Source organism: Amblyraja radiata, chromosome 18 (genome assembly GCF_010909765.2).
Source record: "Amblyraja radiata isolate CabotCenter1 chromosome 18, sAmbRad1.1.pri, whole genome shotgun sequence".
Lineage (NCBI taxonomy): Eukaryota > Metazoa > Chordata > Chondrichthyes > Rajiformes > Rajidae > Amblyraja > Amblyraja radiata.
In genome coordinates, this window is record NC_045973.1 from 41,280,960 (window position 1) to 41,301,013 (window position 20,054).

A 20,054-nucleotide genomic window follows, 5' to 3' on the forward strand; every position below is an offset into this window, starting at 1 on the left:
ATTCCATTTTGTTTTTCCCAGAGTTGTATATGTTGGTGAATAAATGTGTTTATTTATTTAACAGCATGTGAGAAATCTCAGGCTACACTGCTGTGTCCCTGAACAACGCTCGTCTAAATGTTCTCCCATCGCCAGCTCGTTGGAGACCCAAACGTAGACTGGGCGATCGTTTTGCTGAACACCTTCGCTTAGTCCGCCTGGACCTACCTGATCTCCGGGTTGCCAAACACTTTACTTCCTTCTCCCAGTCCCACACTGGCCTCTCTGTCCAAGGCCTCACCCATTATCAGAGTGAGGCCAAACGCAAATTGGAGGTACAGCATCTCATATTTCGCTTGGGCAGCTTATAAAGTGGTATATAGGGTCTCGGCCCGAAACGTCACCCATTCCTTCTCTCCAGAGATGCTACCTGTCCCAATGAGTTACTCCACTTTTTGTCTCTATCCTCAGTTTAAACCAGCATCTGCAGTTCCTTCCTACACATCCCCTCTACTATTTCTTTCCCTCAGCATTGCACTTTCATCGGTGTAACCCCCAGCTCACTGAAATCTTGGCTACAAGTGTTAAATTGAAAACATCCACTAAATTGGCATCAAACATTGCAGCTTAACTAGAGTCAGGGAAAGAGAAAGCACTTCCATCAAGTATTGTTTTTATTTTGGAATGAGAAACTTCAGTTATGGTTTTGGTGTCCCGGAACTGAAAAAAATGCCGGCTGCATTCTCACAAATTCAGAAAACGGCCACTGTCTCTCAGTGACTCATCATATTTATTAATCTGGTTTTTGTGCAGAACAGGGAAGTCCTGTTTAATCCAATTTGAACTGAGTTAAGTGATCTCTCTGGGGATGGATCTCTCTGAGGAGAATACAGAGTAATATGCCGAGAAACAATGCATGTAACTGTAAAGCTTAAATCTATAGCCAAGAGGTTAAATTGTGGTGCATCCGTTTTCAGGCACCAGGTTTAGGAACAGCTACTTTCCTATAACTATCAATATCTTGAACCAACCTACACATCCCTAATCCAAACTTGACAAGCCCACCTCCTACACTACTATGGATAGAGTCATAGTCATAGAGTGACACAGTTTGAAAACAGGTTCTTCGGCCCAACTTTTCCACACCGGCCAACATGCCCCAGCAACACTAGTCCCACCTGCCTGCGCCCGGCACATATCCCTTCAAACTTATCATGAATTGTGGAATTGGACCATGCATTTTTGGTCGTGATCCATGCCAGTATCTGGTATCAGGCTCAGACGTAGACATCATAACGTGTGTGATGCCCATTTACACACATGTCAACGTTAATTGGAGCTCAAAGCTCTCCACTGTAAGCACCATGGAATAGTCTTACGCCAACTAGGAAAACGTTCGGCCTTACTCACAATTGGCAGCACGTTCTGATGGCATTGGGAGACCTGAGTGGCCAACTTTGTCCAGAGAGTGCTTAAATGACCAGTGAGTGTTCCGCTCCAGCATTTAGCTGCTGCATTACTCATATCATGTGTGATTATTTGGTGGCAGTGGACCACTATAGGAGGTGTTGTTATGGGCAAATGGACACTCCAGATGGATTAGGTGCAATGAAGTATCCCTCAATGAACAGCTGCACTCTGTGTTTACAATGGATCTCCAGTGGAATCATAGATACATAGACAATAGGTGCAGGAGTAGGCAATTCGGCCCTTCAAGCCAGCACCGTCATTCAATGTGATCATGGCTGATCATCCACAATCAGTACCCGGTTCCTGCCTTCTCCCCATACCCCTTGATTCTGCTAGCCCTAAGAGCTCTATCTAACTCTCTTTTGAATGGATCCAGTGAATTGGCCTCCACTGCCTTCTGAGGCAGATAATTCCACAAATTCACATCTCTCTTTCCTCATCTCAGTTCTAAATGGCCTACCCATTATTCTTAAACTGTGGCCCCTGGTTCTGGATTCCCCCAAACATCGGGAACATGTTTCCTGCATCTAGCGTGTCCAATCCCTTAATAATTTTAAATAGTTCTATGATGCCCTCTCATCCTTCTAAATTCCAGTGAATCCTAGCTAGAGAGTTATTTTTGTACACCAGAATTAATTATTTTGTAGTGAAATACCATTGCTTGCTTTATAAAAGTAATCTGATTGTAACAGCTGACCTAGGGTGCCCTTCACTTTCACTCTTCACATCCTTGCTGCTGAGCTAAATGCTGAGTGCCTGCCATAGACCCAACGAGCCAGGATTCCCAGTGAATGATCAGCACACATCCCCGACTGCAGTCCCTGTCTCAGTGCTGACACCTACTGGTGAATGTGACCAGTCTGCCCTCCTGACTGCAGACATTCTCTGGTTCCCAACCTGATACCAGTAACTCTGTAACTGTCCCACAACCGATAGAAACTGCATCATTTCCATCGGTTAACCCATTTTTGCACCTGACTGAATTGAATTGAATTACATTTATTTGTCATTCAAAGATGAAAATTTGAACGAAATGTTCAAAAAATCATAGTCATAACAATAAAAAGCAAACAAAACACACAATTACATAAATTTAACATAAACATCCATCACAGTGACTCTCCTCCAGGCACCTCCTCACTGTGATGGAAGGAAAAAAACCTCTTATCTCTTCCTTGCTTCTTCTCCCGCAGTCAGGCAGTCAAACTGCTGCGTCGAGGCGATCGAGGGTCCCGATATTGAAGCCCCCGCCTGGCGATGAAAGGTCCTGCAATCGGGCCGAATCAAGGGGCGGACGAATCGGGGCGGACGAAGCTGCTGTGGCTGGAGCTCCGGAAAAGTCGGTCACCAACCAGGGATCTGCGAGCTCCCGATGTTACAGACAAAAAGGCCCGCGGCCGAAGCCTCCGAAAGTTCAGTCGCAGCCGCAATCGCAGCACCACCACTGCCAGCTCCGCGAATCCACAGGCTCTGCAACTGGAGCCCCCAAAGTGGATCCCAGCTGGAGGCCGCCCTGCTCCTTGATGCTAGGCCGCAGCGCGAATGTAGATACGACATGGAAAAAAAGTTGCATCGTTGAAGAAAGAGATTTTCTTTAATTTAATTAAAATTTAAAAAAATTATAGGTTTCCCCCCCCCCCCCCCACCACACCCACATAATCTATCTATCTATCTGTCTGTCTGTCTGTCTGTCTGTCTGTCTGTACATAACTAAAACTCTGATCTTGTGCTCTTCCGGTTAGCGCGGTTTTTCTATTTGTGCTAAAACAGTACAGTACACGATAGATTTTCCCAGGTTACTCGCCGTTCTCCTGTGCTGTGAGTGCAACAAGTTTCGTTCCGATCGGTGGTATATTGTAAAAGTTATCGACGTTTAAAAATGTTAAAAACTGCATGTGCGCAGATTCCTTTAGTCAGCGCCACGCAGATTGGTCTCTTCTCCTGTCAGTCAATGCCACGGCCAGAATGGCGACGCCCCTTCCTGCCCCACCGGCGGCGGTCTGTCCCGCCTCACTCACAAACTCCTCTCTCCCCTCCTCACAGTAACTTATTTATTGTTTCCCCCACCACCGGCATCGGCCGTGGGTGGGGTGGGGGGGGGGGATGCGGGGTGTTCAGTGGAGACCCTGGTCCTGTCTCTCTCTCCCCCATCACTCACCCCTCTCCCCCGCCCACCCTCTGCGGCAATGGCGATCCCGTCTACCCGTCCCCCCCGTGTCCGTTTCTTACGCCGCCGCCGTTGCGGTAACTCACCCTCACGGCCTTCTTGGAGATCTTCTCCACCAGCTCAACGAAACTCGTGGTGCCCATCATAATGAACACCGACTCCATCCCCCCCTGCGGCCCGGCCCGGCCCGGCCCGCAGCAACAGCGAGCAGGTCTGGAGAGGGTGGGCAGGGCACGGACGGGCCGAGCGGCAGCAGCGGGCGGGCAGGGCGGGGACGGACTGAGCAGCAGCGGGCGGTCAGACAGGATAGGGATGGGGCCGAGCAGCGGCTGAGCGGGAGTGGCCAGAGGGAGGGAGGGAGAGTCGCGTTGCAGGGTGGCCAAGCAGTTTGCGCGGAGTTTGAGTAACTCACACACACACACACAATGCAAACTGGTCCAATCATCAAGTCAACTGGATCTAAACCACAGCTAGCAATGAATGACCTGTGGAGGAAGGAACTGCAGATGCTGCTTTTTATGGATGGAGGAGAGGGAGGGAGAGGTGAGGGAGGGATTGGGGAAGGGGAGGAGGAGTGGAGAAAGAAGAGGGAGTGTGAAGAGGGGGAGGGAGTGCAGGGGGATGAGGGGAAATGAGCCGTGGCTGTGCAGTTGTGGGCTATGCGTGAGTGGTGCAATATTGCATTGGGGACGGGTTGTATTGAGGGAACGAGCAAGTGATGGAATATTGCGTTGGGGAACGGGTTGCATTGGGGGACCAGGCCTCCCGTGTGACAGGGACCAAACAGGTCCCACTTAGTCTAGTATATATTACTAAGACACTCATGTTGTTTATTCCTATGCGTGTCTGTGTGCCTGTTTGTGATTGATTCGGTGATGTCGTCAAATTACGCCAAAACATTACACGATAGCGTAATGCACCACCTTGCTCACAGTTGTTATGTGGTGGTTTGTATTACATTTTGTTCAGATTGATGTTATATTTCACGTTATTCACATTTTTTAACTCACAAAACCCTAATTTGAGAAAAATGTTCTACCCTCTACACTGGCACTTACAGCTATGACGTCACAATGGGATTGTAGCCCTGCTCGCTACAATATTGCTATTCCCAGGACACTCAATCCTGCCAGCCCAAGCAAGTGCAATTGCATTTTTTTAAAGTTTAAAATGAGGGTGGTTGAATAAGGGGAAATGAACAGCCCCTGCGCAGTTGGGGGCTATGGGTGAGTGGTGGAATATTGCGTTGGGGGAACGGATTGCGTTGGGGGACCAGGCCTCCTGTGTGACAGGGACCCAACGGGTCGCACTCGGTCTAGTATCATATACTTATTAACATTCTGATCTTGTTAGTGTGTATATGTGTATATGTGTGTGTATATGTGGTTGGCTTTACATCTTTGCGAAAAAACGCGGTAACGATAACATTTTTACATATTCCGGTTGACATTTTTCCCGTCGAGGCCGGGAACACCTTATCTGAACATTTCATGATTTATTTCTCGACTTATTACTGATTAAAGTTTAAAAACATCAAAAGACTTTGAAATTAAAACCACCAGCTTCAAATGATGACGTCACAATGGGTTAGCTAGCAGAGACCAGCCTGAATGAAGATTTCATCCAATATTTGACATGTTATTCGCAATTAAAGCTTTAAAAATGCCACCTTTCACAAGATCTTTACATATTCTGATTCACATTTTTCCCCTCGAGGCCAAGATCACTTTCACTGAACATTTTATGCCCTGTTTCTCGACTTATTACTGATTACAGCTTCAAATGATGATGTCACAATGGCTCGACTAGCAGGGGGAGGGCGAATTGCTATTGCAACATGCAGGGCAAGTGCAATTGGAATTTTTTTTAAACATCACTGCTCAGGAAGGCAAGGAGAGTGCTGGAATCTTACGTTTGGGAACGGCTTGATGGTCGCTGGTCGGTGCGAACTCGTTGAGCCGAAGGGCCTGTTTCCGCGCTGTATCTCTAAACTAAACTAGGATGGTATTGGAGAATGAGCGGTACACAGACCAGGTGCCGGTGGGTCTTGAGGCAAAGCCTGGATAGCAGCAACTAGCAGTTGTATAGTGAATAAAGTATTAGGATAGCAGCCAGACTTCTGGACCATTAATCTAGAGACGTGAGTCCAATCCCATCATGGCAGATGTATAATTTAAATTCATGTCATTAAGTAAAACTGATATTTTTGTGCATTAAATCTGGTCTTAATAATTGAATTCATAAAAGCACTGGGTTATTGTGAAAACCCATCTTGTTACTTCATGCTGCCCCAGGGAATGGAATTCAGTCACCATTATGTGCACTGTGTGCTTCACTTCCATAAAGTATCATTCATTCACAGTGTGCTCCACTGTGTAAGAAGCAGTTTAGTACACACACCTTCTAGTAGCTATTGCTAACAGTAGGATTGCCTCTTTTACCAATTTCATCTTAAGAGTTTAGTCTAGTTTAGCTTAGAGATACAGCAGGGAAACAGGCCCTTCGGCCCACCGGGTCTGTGTCAACCAGTGTTCCCTGCACATTAACACTATCCTACACATTAGAGACAATTTACAATTTCAGAAACCAATTAACCTACAAATCTGTAAGTCTTTGGAGTGTGAGAGGAAACCGGAGCACCCGGAGAAAAGCCACGCAGTTATGGGGGACAATTTCCAAACTCCATACTGACAACACCAATAGTTAGGATTGAACCCAGGTTTCTAACATTGTAAGGCAGCAACTCTACTGATGTGCCAGAGTCTTAAAGCACCTTTGCCACAGAGGTCAAGAGACAAGAGTGTTTTATTGTCATATGTCCCAGATAGAATAATGACATTCTTACTTGCTGCAGCACAACAGAATATGTTCAAATCTCCAGAGCAGAGAATTCTCGAGATCACGTAGTTCCTGCGCACATCAGTTGTCAAAGTCTGCCCCCTAATTATATCCCGTGTTTAAGAAGGAACTGCAAATACTGGAAAAGCGAAGGTAGACAAAAGTGCTGAAGAAGTCTTAAGTCTGAAGAAGGGTATCGGCCCGAAACGTTGCCTATTTCCTTCGCTCCATATATGCGGCTGCACCAGCTGAGTTTCTCCAGCACTTTAGTCTACCCTAATTATATCCTCCTTGCTTGAGATTCTTCCACTAGTGGAACCACCTCAACAGGTTCTAATATGTTTTAAGTAAGATCACTCCTCATTCTTCTAAACTCCAAAAATGTAGATTTAGTTTCTTTAGCTGCTCGTGATAGAACAACCCTCTCACTCCAGAGAAAAGCCTACTAAATCTCTTTTGGAACACCTCCAACGCAAGTATATCCTTTAAGGAGTGTTTATAATTGCCTTCAAACTAGATAAATTCTACCATAGAAATGCATTTAATTTTATTAAAATATGTTTTCATAATATATACTGTACTTATATAAAATGTACTTTTCATTATATATATTTATCATCTACTGAGTGATTAGCATTTAGAGATATTAGAATAATACATAAAGCTTCTTACCGTGAAACAACAAATCCATTATTCATAAAACCGGTACCTTAAAATTTTTGGATATTGTGCATGTAAAGACATTAGAAATACCTTTCCGAGTTAGGAATAAAAGCCTTCCTGTTAGTATTCAAACATTTTTTTAATTAAGAGAAGGACATTATAATTTAAGAGGGTTGTGTATTTTTGAAACATGTAAAGTGAGAACCAATGTAAAATATAGATGTGTCTCAGTTTTGGGAGTCAAATTATTGAAGTCATATCAGTGATGAGTTGAAATTTTGTAGCTCTCTGTCGAGTTTCAAAAAAGCCTTAAAATGTAAAATAATTAAGGATTATAATGTAAAATAATTAAAATGTAAAATAAGTAAGGACTACAATTTAGAGTAAATTTTTTTTTTCTCTTTCCTTTGTGATGCTGATTTTATGGATTGTATCAGATAGGCAAAAATAAGTTTTGTGGCCTCAGCCTATTCCTTTTTCGGTCATTGATCATGTGAACGTTGTGTGAAATGGATACAGTGTTGGTTCATATTCACACGGATTGTAAAGTTTTGTTCATTTTAATGTATGACCGAAGTAAACTATTCATATTCATATTCATTTATTTTTTTTTTTTTTTTTCAGATTGACAGAAGATTCAAAAACACTTTTCTATTTTGCAGGATACTAGAACAAAGTAAGTCCAAACAGTTCACACACCTTTAATCAAATTATATTTGACATTCACATAAGCATTCAGAGATTGCTTTGTGTATTTATTGTTTACTGATTCACTGTCTTGCGGATTAATTTTCAGAATGCTGATATCTCCAGGTTTCGCCATGCTCTTTCTCTTGAGGAGTTCCACCGCTGAAGAATGCCCAGAAAAGTGCAAATGTAAATCTTCCTTTCAGCGTGTGGAAATTAACTGCAGCTTCAGAGGTCTAAGGGAGATACCATTTATTCCAGAAACCGCAACTGAGCTTTACCTGCACGACAACTTGCTAACTACGGTTGCTCCGGGTACTTTTGGTAAATTGCCTAACTTGCGGACTATCAGTATCCACAACAATCGCTGGGACTGCGATTGCCATATGGCCTATCTCCACCAGTGGCTGCAGCACCCATCGGCAGCGGTTCATCCTAATGTCACCTGTTTCACCCCTACCGCTATTAGAATGAAGCCCGTGACAGAACTCCGAGGAAATGAATATACCGGTTGCCGGTCTCTTCATCAATATCCATGCCGTAACATGTACCCTGGAAGTATTATTGTATTGTATTGTATTCTATTCAAATTTATTGTCATTGTCTCAATTAGAGACAACGAAATGAATTTTCCTTACAGGCAGTATCATAAAAATAAATAAATAATAAATAATAAAACATATTAAAAATAAAATTGAATTTAAAAAAGAAAAGCACAAACACAGAAAGTCCACGACACAACATAACACAGTGGCACCAAGGTGAGGAAGGCACCATAGTCCAGCCAGCCTCCCCTCCGATCTTCCCAGATGTTCATCCGTGGTCTGGGCCTTCCGAGCACCCGCAGTCGCCGCACCGGGCGGCCCGATGTTCAGGCCCTCACGCCGGGCTGGTGGAACGCCGACGCCGATCCCCAACGGTGAACATCCTCCTCCTCAGCGGCCCGGACCTCCTGATCAGCCGCCTCCCGCAGCCGGAGTCCGCAGCTCCCGAGTCCGCAGGCCGAGCCGGGCGGAGTCGCAGGACCCCGCGTTGTTGATCAGCGCCGCCCGCGTTGGGAGCTCCGCGAACCGCAGCTCCATGATGTCGGTGCAGCAGGTCCAGCACTCCGGGCTCCAGACGGCGATCCCCGGTAAGACATCGCCAGCCCCGCGATGTTACAGCGCTGTCCCGCCGTTGCTGGAGCTCTGGTCGATCCCGGCAGGAAAGGCCGCGCCAATCCAGTAGGTAGGCCGCTGGGGGGGTGAGGACGCGACTCGAATAATAGTCGCGTCCTCTCCAGGAAGCGACCGAAGGACGGTATCCCCCTTACCGTGCCCTCTTCCCCCACATAAAGACATTTAAAAAAAACATAAAAAACACACTTTAACATAACTAAAAAAAACAAAAAAACAAAAAGATAACGGGCTGAAGGTGGAGGCTGCTGGCACCAGCGCCACCGGAAGTACAACTTTGTTTACTCTGTTTGCTTCTCCTCATTTTGATGACGTGTTCCTTCACCAACATCAAATCCAAAGCTTATATATTTACACCATCCAATGAATTTCAAATAAGTAAACACTTCAAAAAGAGGCAAAGAAAAAGTGAGAAAATAAATTTGCTGACAGAATTTGAGTTGATGGATGAATTGCCCGGAGATGACCTGGAGAATCCTCTTTCCAGTGAGAGCATGGAGATTTTGCCACAGATATTACATACCTTGAATACAAAATGTAACATTAAAATCAAGGAACAATGACCTTGTTCTATATGTTCTATCTACGGGCACATAGATTAACAGTTTCAGAACAATGGTAAGTCTGCAATAAGGCAAATAGGCATATGTTCTATTAAATATGCTCACTGAAAAAAGAGTTTGCTGTAACCAGTCAGCAAAAACTATAACAATTATCTTAAATGTGGAGATGATAATAAATGGTTACAGATAAAACAAAAAAAGCAAGATAGCATAGATTTATCGACCATTATAAATTTTACTTGGGTAAGTAAATCCACAAGTAATAATATTTCTTCGTTACCCCCACCCACTAATATGTGACTACATCTACAGAACATAACACAGTCCAGTTTTGTTTATTGTCACGCGTACCCAGGTACAGTGAAAATATTTTTGTTGCGTGCTATTCGGGCGGCAGAATTATTGAGAGCTTCACAATTTCACAGATGGGAGTTTGAGAGTTTAAAAAATAAAAATTTATTCAACGCTAATTTTATACCTTTATTAAATAAACTTAATACGCTGATTAAATTTTGGAAAACACTTCCTTTATCATTATTAGGTAAAATAAATGCAATAAAAATGATCTTCCTACCACAATTACTATACCTATTTCAGTCTATTTCAGTCCAAAATATTTTTTTTTTAAATTAGACTCTAATATTACTAATTTTATTTGGGACTATAGATCACATAGAATTACAAAAAAACACTTATGTAAACCAAAAGAGGTCGGGGGACTTTCACTTCCGAATTTTATGTATTATTACTGGGCAGTGCATGTTAAGAATATAATTTATTGGCTGGATAGTTCTACCCAACAGACAGAATGGATAAAAATGGAGAAAGAGGATTGTCATCCTTGTAATATAGGAACGATCCTCTTCTCCCCGAAAAAACTGAATAACACAATATATAAGAAGAATCCAATTATATATGGTACAATAAGAATTTGGAAACAAATAAAATTATCTTTAAAATTAAGAAATTTATAATTGTTAATGCCAATAGCGAATAACCCTTTATTTAAACCATCACTTATTGATAAGACATATAACCAATGGGAAAGTCTCGGAATTAGAAGGATCGGGGATATGTACGAAATGGGAAATCTACTATCATTCCAACAATTACAATTAAAATTTAAACTGAAAAACAACCAATATTTTAAATATCTTCAGATTTGCGATTTCATGAAAAAATATATACAAGGATATCAAAAAATAACTCCTGAAGAAGCAATGAATATTGAAGCTGACTCACAAAAATTAATATCGTATTTATATAATAGTATTCTAAATATAGACCTACCATCGACAGAGGTACTTAGAGAAGAGTGGGAACGGGAACTAATGATAAAAATTACGAAGGTTACATGGGAAAAGTACTTGATATATATTCACAAATGTTCGATTAATGTAAGACATAATCTAATTCAATTTAAAATTGTACATAGATTATATTATTCAAAAACAAGATTGAACAAATTTTATCCAAATATATCCGCCATTTTTGATAAATGTCTATCCCAAAATGCAACTATAACACACTCCTTAGTTTCCTGCATAAAACTTTATAGATTTTGGAGTGATATTTTCGAAATATTTACAAAATTATTTAAGATAAGAATGAAACCTAATACTGAAATGATTATATTTGGCGTAATGGAAGATGGGAATAAATTGAACACATCTCAAAATTTATTTTTTAACTATGGTTTAATAATAGCAAAAAAATTAATACTGAAATTTTGGAAAAATACATCAATACCAATGCTTAAAATGTGGATTGCAAGTATGTTGGACACCGCACATCTTGAGGAAATGCGATTCCTCCTAATGGATAAATCAGACCAATTCATAACAAGTTGGTCTCCATTTGTCGTCTTTTTGGAATCATATGGTGCAACACAATTGTAAAAAATAACTGTTTCAGGACTGGACGAGGGTTGGTCAAGATTATAAACAATGATCTCTACTTTTTATTTTTTTTTATGTTTTATTCTCTTTTTTCTATTTTCTTTTTCTCAACTTTCTTCACACACTCACGTCTTTCTATCCTTTACTATCTAATTTATTTTTCTTATTCTAATCTTTCTTTAATATAACAAAAAAAAAAGAAGCTGTACATAAAATGTATTATGAAAATATATATTAGACATTTTGGTGCCATATGATTGTACTTACTTCTAATAAAATAAAATAAAAAAAATTAAAATAATAAATAAATAAATAAATAAATAAAAGAAAGTTGAAAAACACGTGATAATCCCAAAGACCCGTAGGGTGCTGGATTAATGAACCAGTCTAATAAATCATTCAGAATTTATTAGAGAAATGACCTTGTACGCCAGTATTTTGTCAGACACATCTACTGAAATAGGAGTGAATAGAGTTATTGTAGGAGAATTGTAACAACCACAAAATATATTTTAAAAGCATGTAGGACTCGGTTCAAAGATGTGTAATATTCTAAAGATAGGCTCCAATCAAAGATAATCATTTTTGACGTCAACTCGGTCCAGCCTGGCAACAGCTGCCACAATGGACTAATAATTTGATAACAAAATAGACATTTTCATCCCTTGGAGGTAGTTTAGTGCATTGCTGAAGTCCTATTTAAGGTTTTCTTTCTACTATTTAATACATTTGAGAAGTCCAAAAGATGTCCTGTGGCAATCTCTGAAGACACATGAGGAGAAGGTAGCTCCACATGTAAAGGGGGGAGGGTAGAATAGGGGTCAGACTAATCTTTTAATAAATCCATTGGGAAATACAAGAGGATCTTATTTATTCACTAATGATTAAAAGGTTGCTACAATGAGGAAGTGGGCTGACAAGTGAAATCTAGATGTGTACAAAAGATAACATGCAACATGAGGATATATTGATGTGTATATTGAATTATGTTGGGTGGGCACTCGCAAATAGTGTAAATGCTGTAATGGGTCTGTCGGCCTCAATGTCTATTTCTGTGAGTAAAGCACCACCTTGTGTAATAATATTATTCTTCAATAAAATTAGTCTGGTTACATTTTTTTTCATTGGATAATTAGTTTGATTCAGAATTTTTTATTATCATTAAATGCATAAAAAAGACAAAGATATTTATTGTCACCATATTTATTCTGAACATCCATGTTATATAAAAGCTTCCATTCTGCATGGTATGCTATTACAAAATGTGTAGTTTGTAGGCTATGAACATGATCCCTGTGAGGGGCAGCTTAAGCCCAAGTGCCACAAAAATGTGAAATGAAGTAAAGCCGATTGCATTAACATTTGCTTTTCTAAATGGAATTAATTGATTTGTCTGTGTCATTCCTTCTTAATGATTTCTATTGAGTGAATGTCCAGCAATCCTGATCACAGTGATTTGCTTGTACTAGTCAAGTAAAATAAAGGCATCAACACAGACTTGTATTAAGTGAAAATGAACTTTCCTCTTTAAATGCTGTCTCACCCGCTGAGTTTCTCCGGCATTTTTATCCACCTTTTATCTGCAGTTCCTTCTTAAACACTTCGGCCCGTATTTTACTAATTTTTTTAAACCCAACAGCAGGCTTAACTCTGCAATTTAGACTCGATGACGGGTTTAAATCCCTGATATTTAGACTAAAGTCCAAGTTGTCGTTCTACTAATCACCAAAGCTTAGACTGACCTTAGACTGGAGTCTAACTTACGGCAAAATTTAGACTCAGCAGGGGGCAGGTTTAAGGAAGGTTTAAGCTCGCTACGGAGAGAAAAAATGGCCGTTCATGTTGTATTTTTTTTTCTTTTTTACTTTTATAGTGATATATGATAATCAATATTTTCTCAGAAAAAATTACTTTTAATGTCAGTTAAACAGAAGAAGGGATAGAACATTTTTAAAAGAGAAATTCTTTCATTGTCTATGTAGGAATTTTCCAACTAATGCATGGTGATGATGCAGGTTTATCACAGCCATCTAGTCCAGGAGGTGTCATCCCACATAGCACAATGGAGAGGAGCCTATATCTACTTCCCATCAACTCCCCAGCAAGTTCATGACACACAAAATGCTTTCTACCAGTATTGCCGCTTTCCTGGCGTGATAGGGGCAATTGATTGCACACATGTCCCGATCAGAAGTCCAGGTGAGGACCTCGCTCAGATGTTTGTCAATCGGAAGGGCAGATATTCTGTGAATGTACAGGTAAATGTAAATGTTAAAATCATTTTATATCTGAGAAATATTGAATGAAATCCTTTCAAAGATTTCTGAATTCATGGTTTTACATGAGAAAATGTAGTTGTCCAAAACAAAATAAATGTGTCATAGCACCTTTTTTTCCTCGATAATTGTAATTTTATCGGCTAGTAACATCAGGAGAAACTCTTTCTCGCTGGCGTCCCAGTTTCCGTTCCGCTGTTTCTTTTTGTCAGCCATGTTGAAGTTGGCGTCTGCTCGTGCTTCTGCTATTGCATTGCACATGTGCAGTACAAGCAGACAGTTAGCCTTGCCTTAGACTTTAGTCTAAGTAAACCTCGCTACCAGATACCAAATGTTTCTTAAACCGAGCGTCGGGTTTAGTTAGACCGAGCAGCAGGTAAGTGTATAAATTGTCCCTAGTGGGTATAGGATAGTGTTAATGTGCTGGGATCGCTGGTCGGCGCGGACCCGGTCGGCGCGAAGGGCCTGTTTCCACACTGTATCTCTAAACTAAACTCCAAAGACGTACAGGTTTGAAGGTTAATTGACTTGATGTAAATGTAAATTGTCCCTAGTGTGTTTAGGATAGTGTTAGTGTGCAGGGATCGCTGGTCAGTGCAGTCTCAGTGGGCTGAAGAGCCTGTTTCCACGCTGTTTATCTATACTAAACTACAAAGAGTTTACCATCAGGCAGACGCCGCCACCTCACCCATCCCCAATGCTGCCGCCCAATCCAAATGAAGAATTTAATAAACTTTGGGCTGGAGCGCCGTGTCTGGAGAGCTGGGACTTAATCATGTCTCTACAAAACATTTTTATCTTTGGAACAACCGTCCTTTAAGAGCCTAACTGGCTGAGCAGGTCCCATGACCCTGTATGTTGCTTCATGCCAAACCTGGCCTCTGCCCATCACAAGTTTTTCCCTTTGTCCTATTCATCCCTGCCCCAATTACATTCAACTTAAAACGAATGTATTTTTGCTTACTTAATTCCAATGAAAGGTTTTTAACTTAAAATGCTAATTCCAGTTCTCTTTCCACAGATGCTGCCTGAACTGCTAGCTATTTCCATTTTTTTATTTTCCAAATTTCCAGAATCTGGAGTTGTTTTACTTTTGTAGTTCAGCTATAGACACATAAATTTATGTTCGGTCAAGATGACCTAATATGAATTAAGCTCAAATTTGTTCAAGTACTGTTTGCCCAGTGCAAATATTGGCTGGCACTTATGCTTATCAGCTTTTGATCAGACTGATTTATTCCCAATCTAATTTAATAGAGATCTTCTCTAAGATATGGAGGAGAGGTTTTTAAGTAGACTGTTGCAACAGAACAAATAAATTACATTATTTACCTTGTTCCACATTAATGATCTACTAAATCTAAGAGCCAAGGTCTTCTTTCCTGGTTCTGATATTATACAAGATGCAAAGTCACAAAGCAAATTTCATGTTGAGAAAATAGAAACACTGTCAAAGACAAGTTCAATACAAGAAAATGCTACAAAACATTCTAATCCATCTTCCCCTGATTAAAGGATAGTGACATGTTATAAGCAGGTTTTCACAGCAGTAAAGTGGATTGGTCTTTTACTCACTCACTATTCATGGGGTTTTCAGTGGAATCAAGCATTAAACCCTGAACACCCCCACTACTGGGCAGTATTTTACTTGTCTCGTGATCCTCCTCACTATAAGAAAACAGCTGTATAAACAGAAGTAAACAGTTCCTGAGTAAAAATGTCTTCCAATTGTATAATAAATTAGTAAACAGAAGTTGTGACATGTGGTAGTCTTTAGGCAGCTTGTTCCATCTCAAAGATAAAAAAAAGTGTTTTCTACCTTAAACTGCAATGTAAATTGGACGAGATAAAATACCTGATGCCCCGTCTTCACTGACAAGCCACAGAAAACTAATAATGCTAAGAAATACTGATGCAAGTGAAACTTAAAGGTGTCGGGAAAATTTTCAGCGAGTTTTGGACTTTAGGGAACAAAATGTCTGGAAACCTTTGATAAAGATCAAATTAATTCCAATGCTTTAATAATTTATTACAATTGAATACAAAATGGAGAATAAGTTAAGTCAAGTCAAGAGTGTTTTATTGGCATACTGTACATCCCAAAGAGATCAATGAAATTCTTACTTGCAGCAGCACAACAGAATTTGAAACCTAGTAGTCTGTAAAGAATATAATAAATGAGAAAAAAGTTCAGTGTGTACAGACACACACACACATACATACACACAAACATAAAAACAAACAATAATAGTGCAAAAAGACAAGACAACTACTCCCAAGTCTATGTAGTTCAGGGCTTATTTGGAGATTGTAGTGTTTGATAGCCTGATGGCTGTATGGAACAAGCTGTTCCTGAAGCTGATGCAAGCTAAACAAAAAGAAACACCAGATTCAGAAATAAAATGTTAAAACACTAGAAAAATTATGAAAATGTAAAAATTAAACATGAACTCTGTTTTCTGTCCACAGATGCAGCCTGACCTGCTTAGTATTTCCAGCAGCTTTTGTTTTGATTTTCCAATTCCAGGTATCTGCCAGACAAGACAGTCCTTTCTCATTTGTGTACAGTGTATGGAAATTCCTGATAAGCCTAGCATTAAATCACTCATTGCCCATCCCTTATTACACTTGCAAAGGTGAAAGTGAACAACCTTCCACAAGAGCAATCCAGTAAGTCCTTTCCACCGTACACAAAAATGCTGGAGAAACTCAGCGGGTGCAGCAGCATCTATGGAGCGAAGGAAATAGGTAGCGTTTCGGGCCGAAACCCTTCTTCAGACTGATAGGGGGTGGCGGGGAGAAGGAAGGAAAAAGGAGGAGCCCGAGGGCTGGGGGATGGGAGGAGACAGCCCTAGGGCTGAGGAAGGGGAGGAGACAGCAAGGGCTAACAACATTGGGAGAATTCAATGTTCATGCCCGCAGGATGCAGACTCCCCAAGCGGAATATGAGGTGCTGTTCCTCCAATTTCCAGTGTTGCTCACTCTGGCAATGGAGGAGACCCAGGACAGAGAGGTCGGATTGGGAATGGGAGGGGGAGTTGAAGTGCTGAGCTACCGGGAGGTCAGGTAGGTTCTTGCAGACCGAGCGGAGGTGTTCGGCAAAACGATCGCCCAACCTCCGCTTAGTCGCACCGATGTAGATCAGCTGACATCTAGAGCAGTGGATGCAGTAGATTTCCACCATCTTGTACTTCTTGGTTTCTTGGTCCTCCAAAATATTCCAAATTAAATTTAAACTGGAGGGGGAGGGAGGGAAGGAGGGAGAGAGAGGGAGGGAGAGAGAGAGAGGGAGGGAGAGAGAGAGGGAGGGAGAGAGGGGGGGGGGAGGGGGAGGGGGGGAGGGTGAAAGGGCACCTCCCTGTTGCCTGTTATCCTAACATTTCTACTGCAACCCCATTCCAATTGCCACAAATGGTATTTTGAATCCATTGTCATTTTGAACATGATGAACAAGTCCACTACTAACACCAATTTAAGAAAACATAAGTGTTATCTAAAGTGAAAGCCTTAAATTGTACGCCCACGATTGATTTATAACAAATACACCGGACTCAGATTTCCTTGGATAATCTGAAGAAGAGTCTCGACCCGAAGTGTGACCTATTCCTTCTCTCCAGAGATGCTGCCTGTCCCGCTGAGTTACTCCAGAATTTTGTATCTATCTTCGTTGGACAGAACTTTGGTGATCCAAGCAAACAGGAGGCATAGAGAATGGTGCTCCAGTAACCACATGTGCCTTTAAGTCATGTTTACATTCTCCTGTGGCGAGGATGAGCAAAATCTCACTTACTTCAGTCCTCTGGAAACCAAAAAGAGAAGTAGTGGTAGCAGGATGCTTTCATTCACATCTTCTACTGCTCCTTCCTCCTTTGTGCTGATCATACATGGTGCCACAAAAATAAATTGAGGACCAGCAGAGATCGAAAGTCTGAATTTTGCAACTTTTTAAAATTATTATTCTGCTGTTCAAAAGCAGTTCCAAGGGTAAGAATAATCTAGATTCGGATTGCCACAACCTGCCAATAGTGCAGCAGGATAGAATTTAAATCTAAGCATCCGCACAATTGTTTAATGTTAGGCAGTTAGGTCAGGGGTTCCACCAGCAATAGACCCGACACTCCTTTGTGAGGTTTGGAAATCCATGGGGGAGCAGAGGAACATGGATACCTCATTCCGAGTTATCATGTTCATGAAGATGTTCATCACGATAGCTAAAATAAAACAATTCCTCCACTTTGATGACCTCGAAAAGATCATCCACACATTTATCTCCTCCCGCCTAGATTACTGCAACTCTCTCTACACTGTCATCAGCCAATCTTCCCTGTCCCGCCTGTAGCTGGTCCAAAACGCCGCAGCGAGACACCTGACGGGCACCCGAGAAAGGGACCACATCACCCCGATCCTGGCCTCTCTCCACTGGCTCCCTGTGCGGTTCTGTATACATTTCAAGACCCTCCTCTATGTCTACAAAGCCCTTAATGGGCTTGCCCCCTCCTACATTAAAAGTCTTCTCACCCACCACTCCACCTCCAGGTCCCTCAGATCGGCCGACTTGGGGTTGCTGAATATACCAGGCATAAGCTTAGGGGTGACCGCGTCTTTGCGGTTGCAGCTCCTAGTCTGTGGAACAGCATCCCTCTTCCCATCAAAACTGCCCCCTCCATCAACTCCTTTAAGTCAAGACTAAAAACTTATCTATACTCCCAAGCCTTTCCTGACGTCCACTGAGCGAGAGCTATATGTATATATGTATGTAGTTTGTTTGTTTATACTATTCTTATGACAAATGTAAAGCACTTTGGCCAACGAGAGTTGTTTTTTAAATGTGCTATATAAATGAATGTGACTTTACTTGACTTGACTTGACATGTTAATCATCCTGTACATCGAATATCTAATCTTGCATAATGTGCAATATGGTTCGAGTATTCACTGAATGTTCACTGAAATGCTACACTTTAGCATTACGAAAGTATAGTTTAATCACAGGATGCAGAAAAAATCGTAAACAAAATCAGATATATATTTTTTAAATTGAACTTTGAACTCGTTTTAAGTAAACAAACCAAATTCCATCATAATGGGTCTATTTTAAAATTCACAAAACATGTCTCATTAAAGAGTGTTTCATTTTCTATTGTTCATATGACGAAAAAGCACAAGCATGATTCTGTTGGCACAAAAAGCTGGAGTAACACAGCTTTTAATTAGTTATTGGCTGGAGAAGGATCTCGACCCGAAACGTCACTGGAATTATTTTCCCCAGAATGACTGTGGAGGCAAAGTCAGTGGATATTTTTAAGGCAGAGATAGATAGATTCTTGATTACCACGGGTGTCAGAGGTTATGGTGCGAAGGCAGGAGAATGGGGTTAGGAGGGAGAGATACATCAGCCATGATTGAATGGCAGAGTAGACTTGATGGGCCAAATAGCCTGATTCTACTATTCTTTATAGACAATAGACAATAGGTGCAGGAGTAGGCCATTTGGCCCTTCGAGCCAGCACCACCATTCAATGTGATCATGGCTGATCATCCCTAATCAGTACCCTGTTCCTGCCTTCTCCCCATATCCTCTGACTCCACTATTTTCAAGAGCCCTATCTAGCTCTCTTGAAAGCATCCAGAGAACCTGCCTCCACTGCCCTCTGAAGCAGAGAATTTCACAGACTAACCACTCTCTGTGAGAAAAAGTGTTTCCTCGTCTCCGTTCTAAATGGCTTACTCCTTATTCTTAAACCGTGGCCCCTGGTTCTGGACTCCCTCAACATCGGGAACATGTTTCCTGCCTCTAGTGTGTCCAAACTCCATAGATGCTGCTGCACCCGTTGAGTTTCTCCAGCATTTTTGTGTACCATTAACAATCTTATATGTTTCAATGAGATACCCTCTCATCCGTCTAAACTCCAGTATACAAGCCCAGCTGCTCCATTCTCTAGCATATGACAGTCCCGCCATCCCGGGAATTAACCTTGTAAACCTACGCTGCACTCCCTCAATAGCAAGAATGTCCTTCCTCAAATTAGGGGACCAAAACTACACACAATACTCCAGGTGTGGTCTCACTAGGGTCCCCTAATTTGTGGAAGGACATTCTTACTATTATGATCTATTCCTTTTCTCCAGAGATGCTGGCTGCCTGACCCGTTGAGTTCCTCCAGCCTTTTGAGTCTATCTTCGGTTTAAATCAGCATCTGCAGCTCCTTCCTCCACGATTCATTCGGCAGTTGTGTGTGTCTCCAGGGGCGCGGAGCGGACGCCGGGTCTTGAAGGCAGTGCGGGGGCAGCCGGCGGAAAGTGCCCTATCGCTTGCATGTTAACGCGTGCAGGCGCAG

The 20,054-nt window shown here is 41.6% G+C and overlaps 1 protein-coding gene across 1 annotated transcript in view; it reads left to right on the forward strand.

The window, feature by feature from the left end:
- The window catches only part of LOC116983442 (platelet glycoprotein IX-like), a 30,049-nt gene extending 20,000 nt beyond the window's left edge, over positions 1-10,049 (forward strand). Inside the window, exons 2-4 of the mRNA XM_033037221.1 lie at positions 7,742-7,793; positions 7,914-8,370; positions 9,255-10,049. Of these exons, the coding sequence (XP_032893112.1) occupies positions 7,915-8,370; positions 9,255-9,542 (744 nt within the window). The 5' untranslated portion in view covers positions 7,742-7,793; position 7,914 and the 3' untranslated portion in view covers positions 9,543-10,049. The remainder of the gene's footprint in view (positions 1-7,741; positions 7,794-7,913; positions 8,371-9,254) is intronic.
- Positions 10,050-20,054: the final 10,005 nt, after the last annotated feature.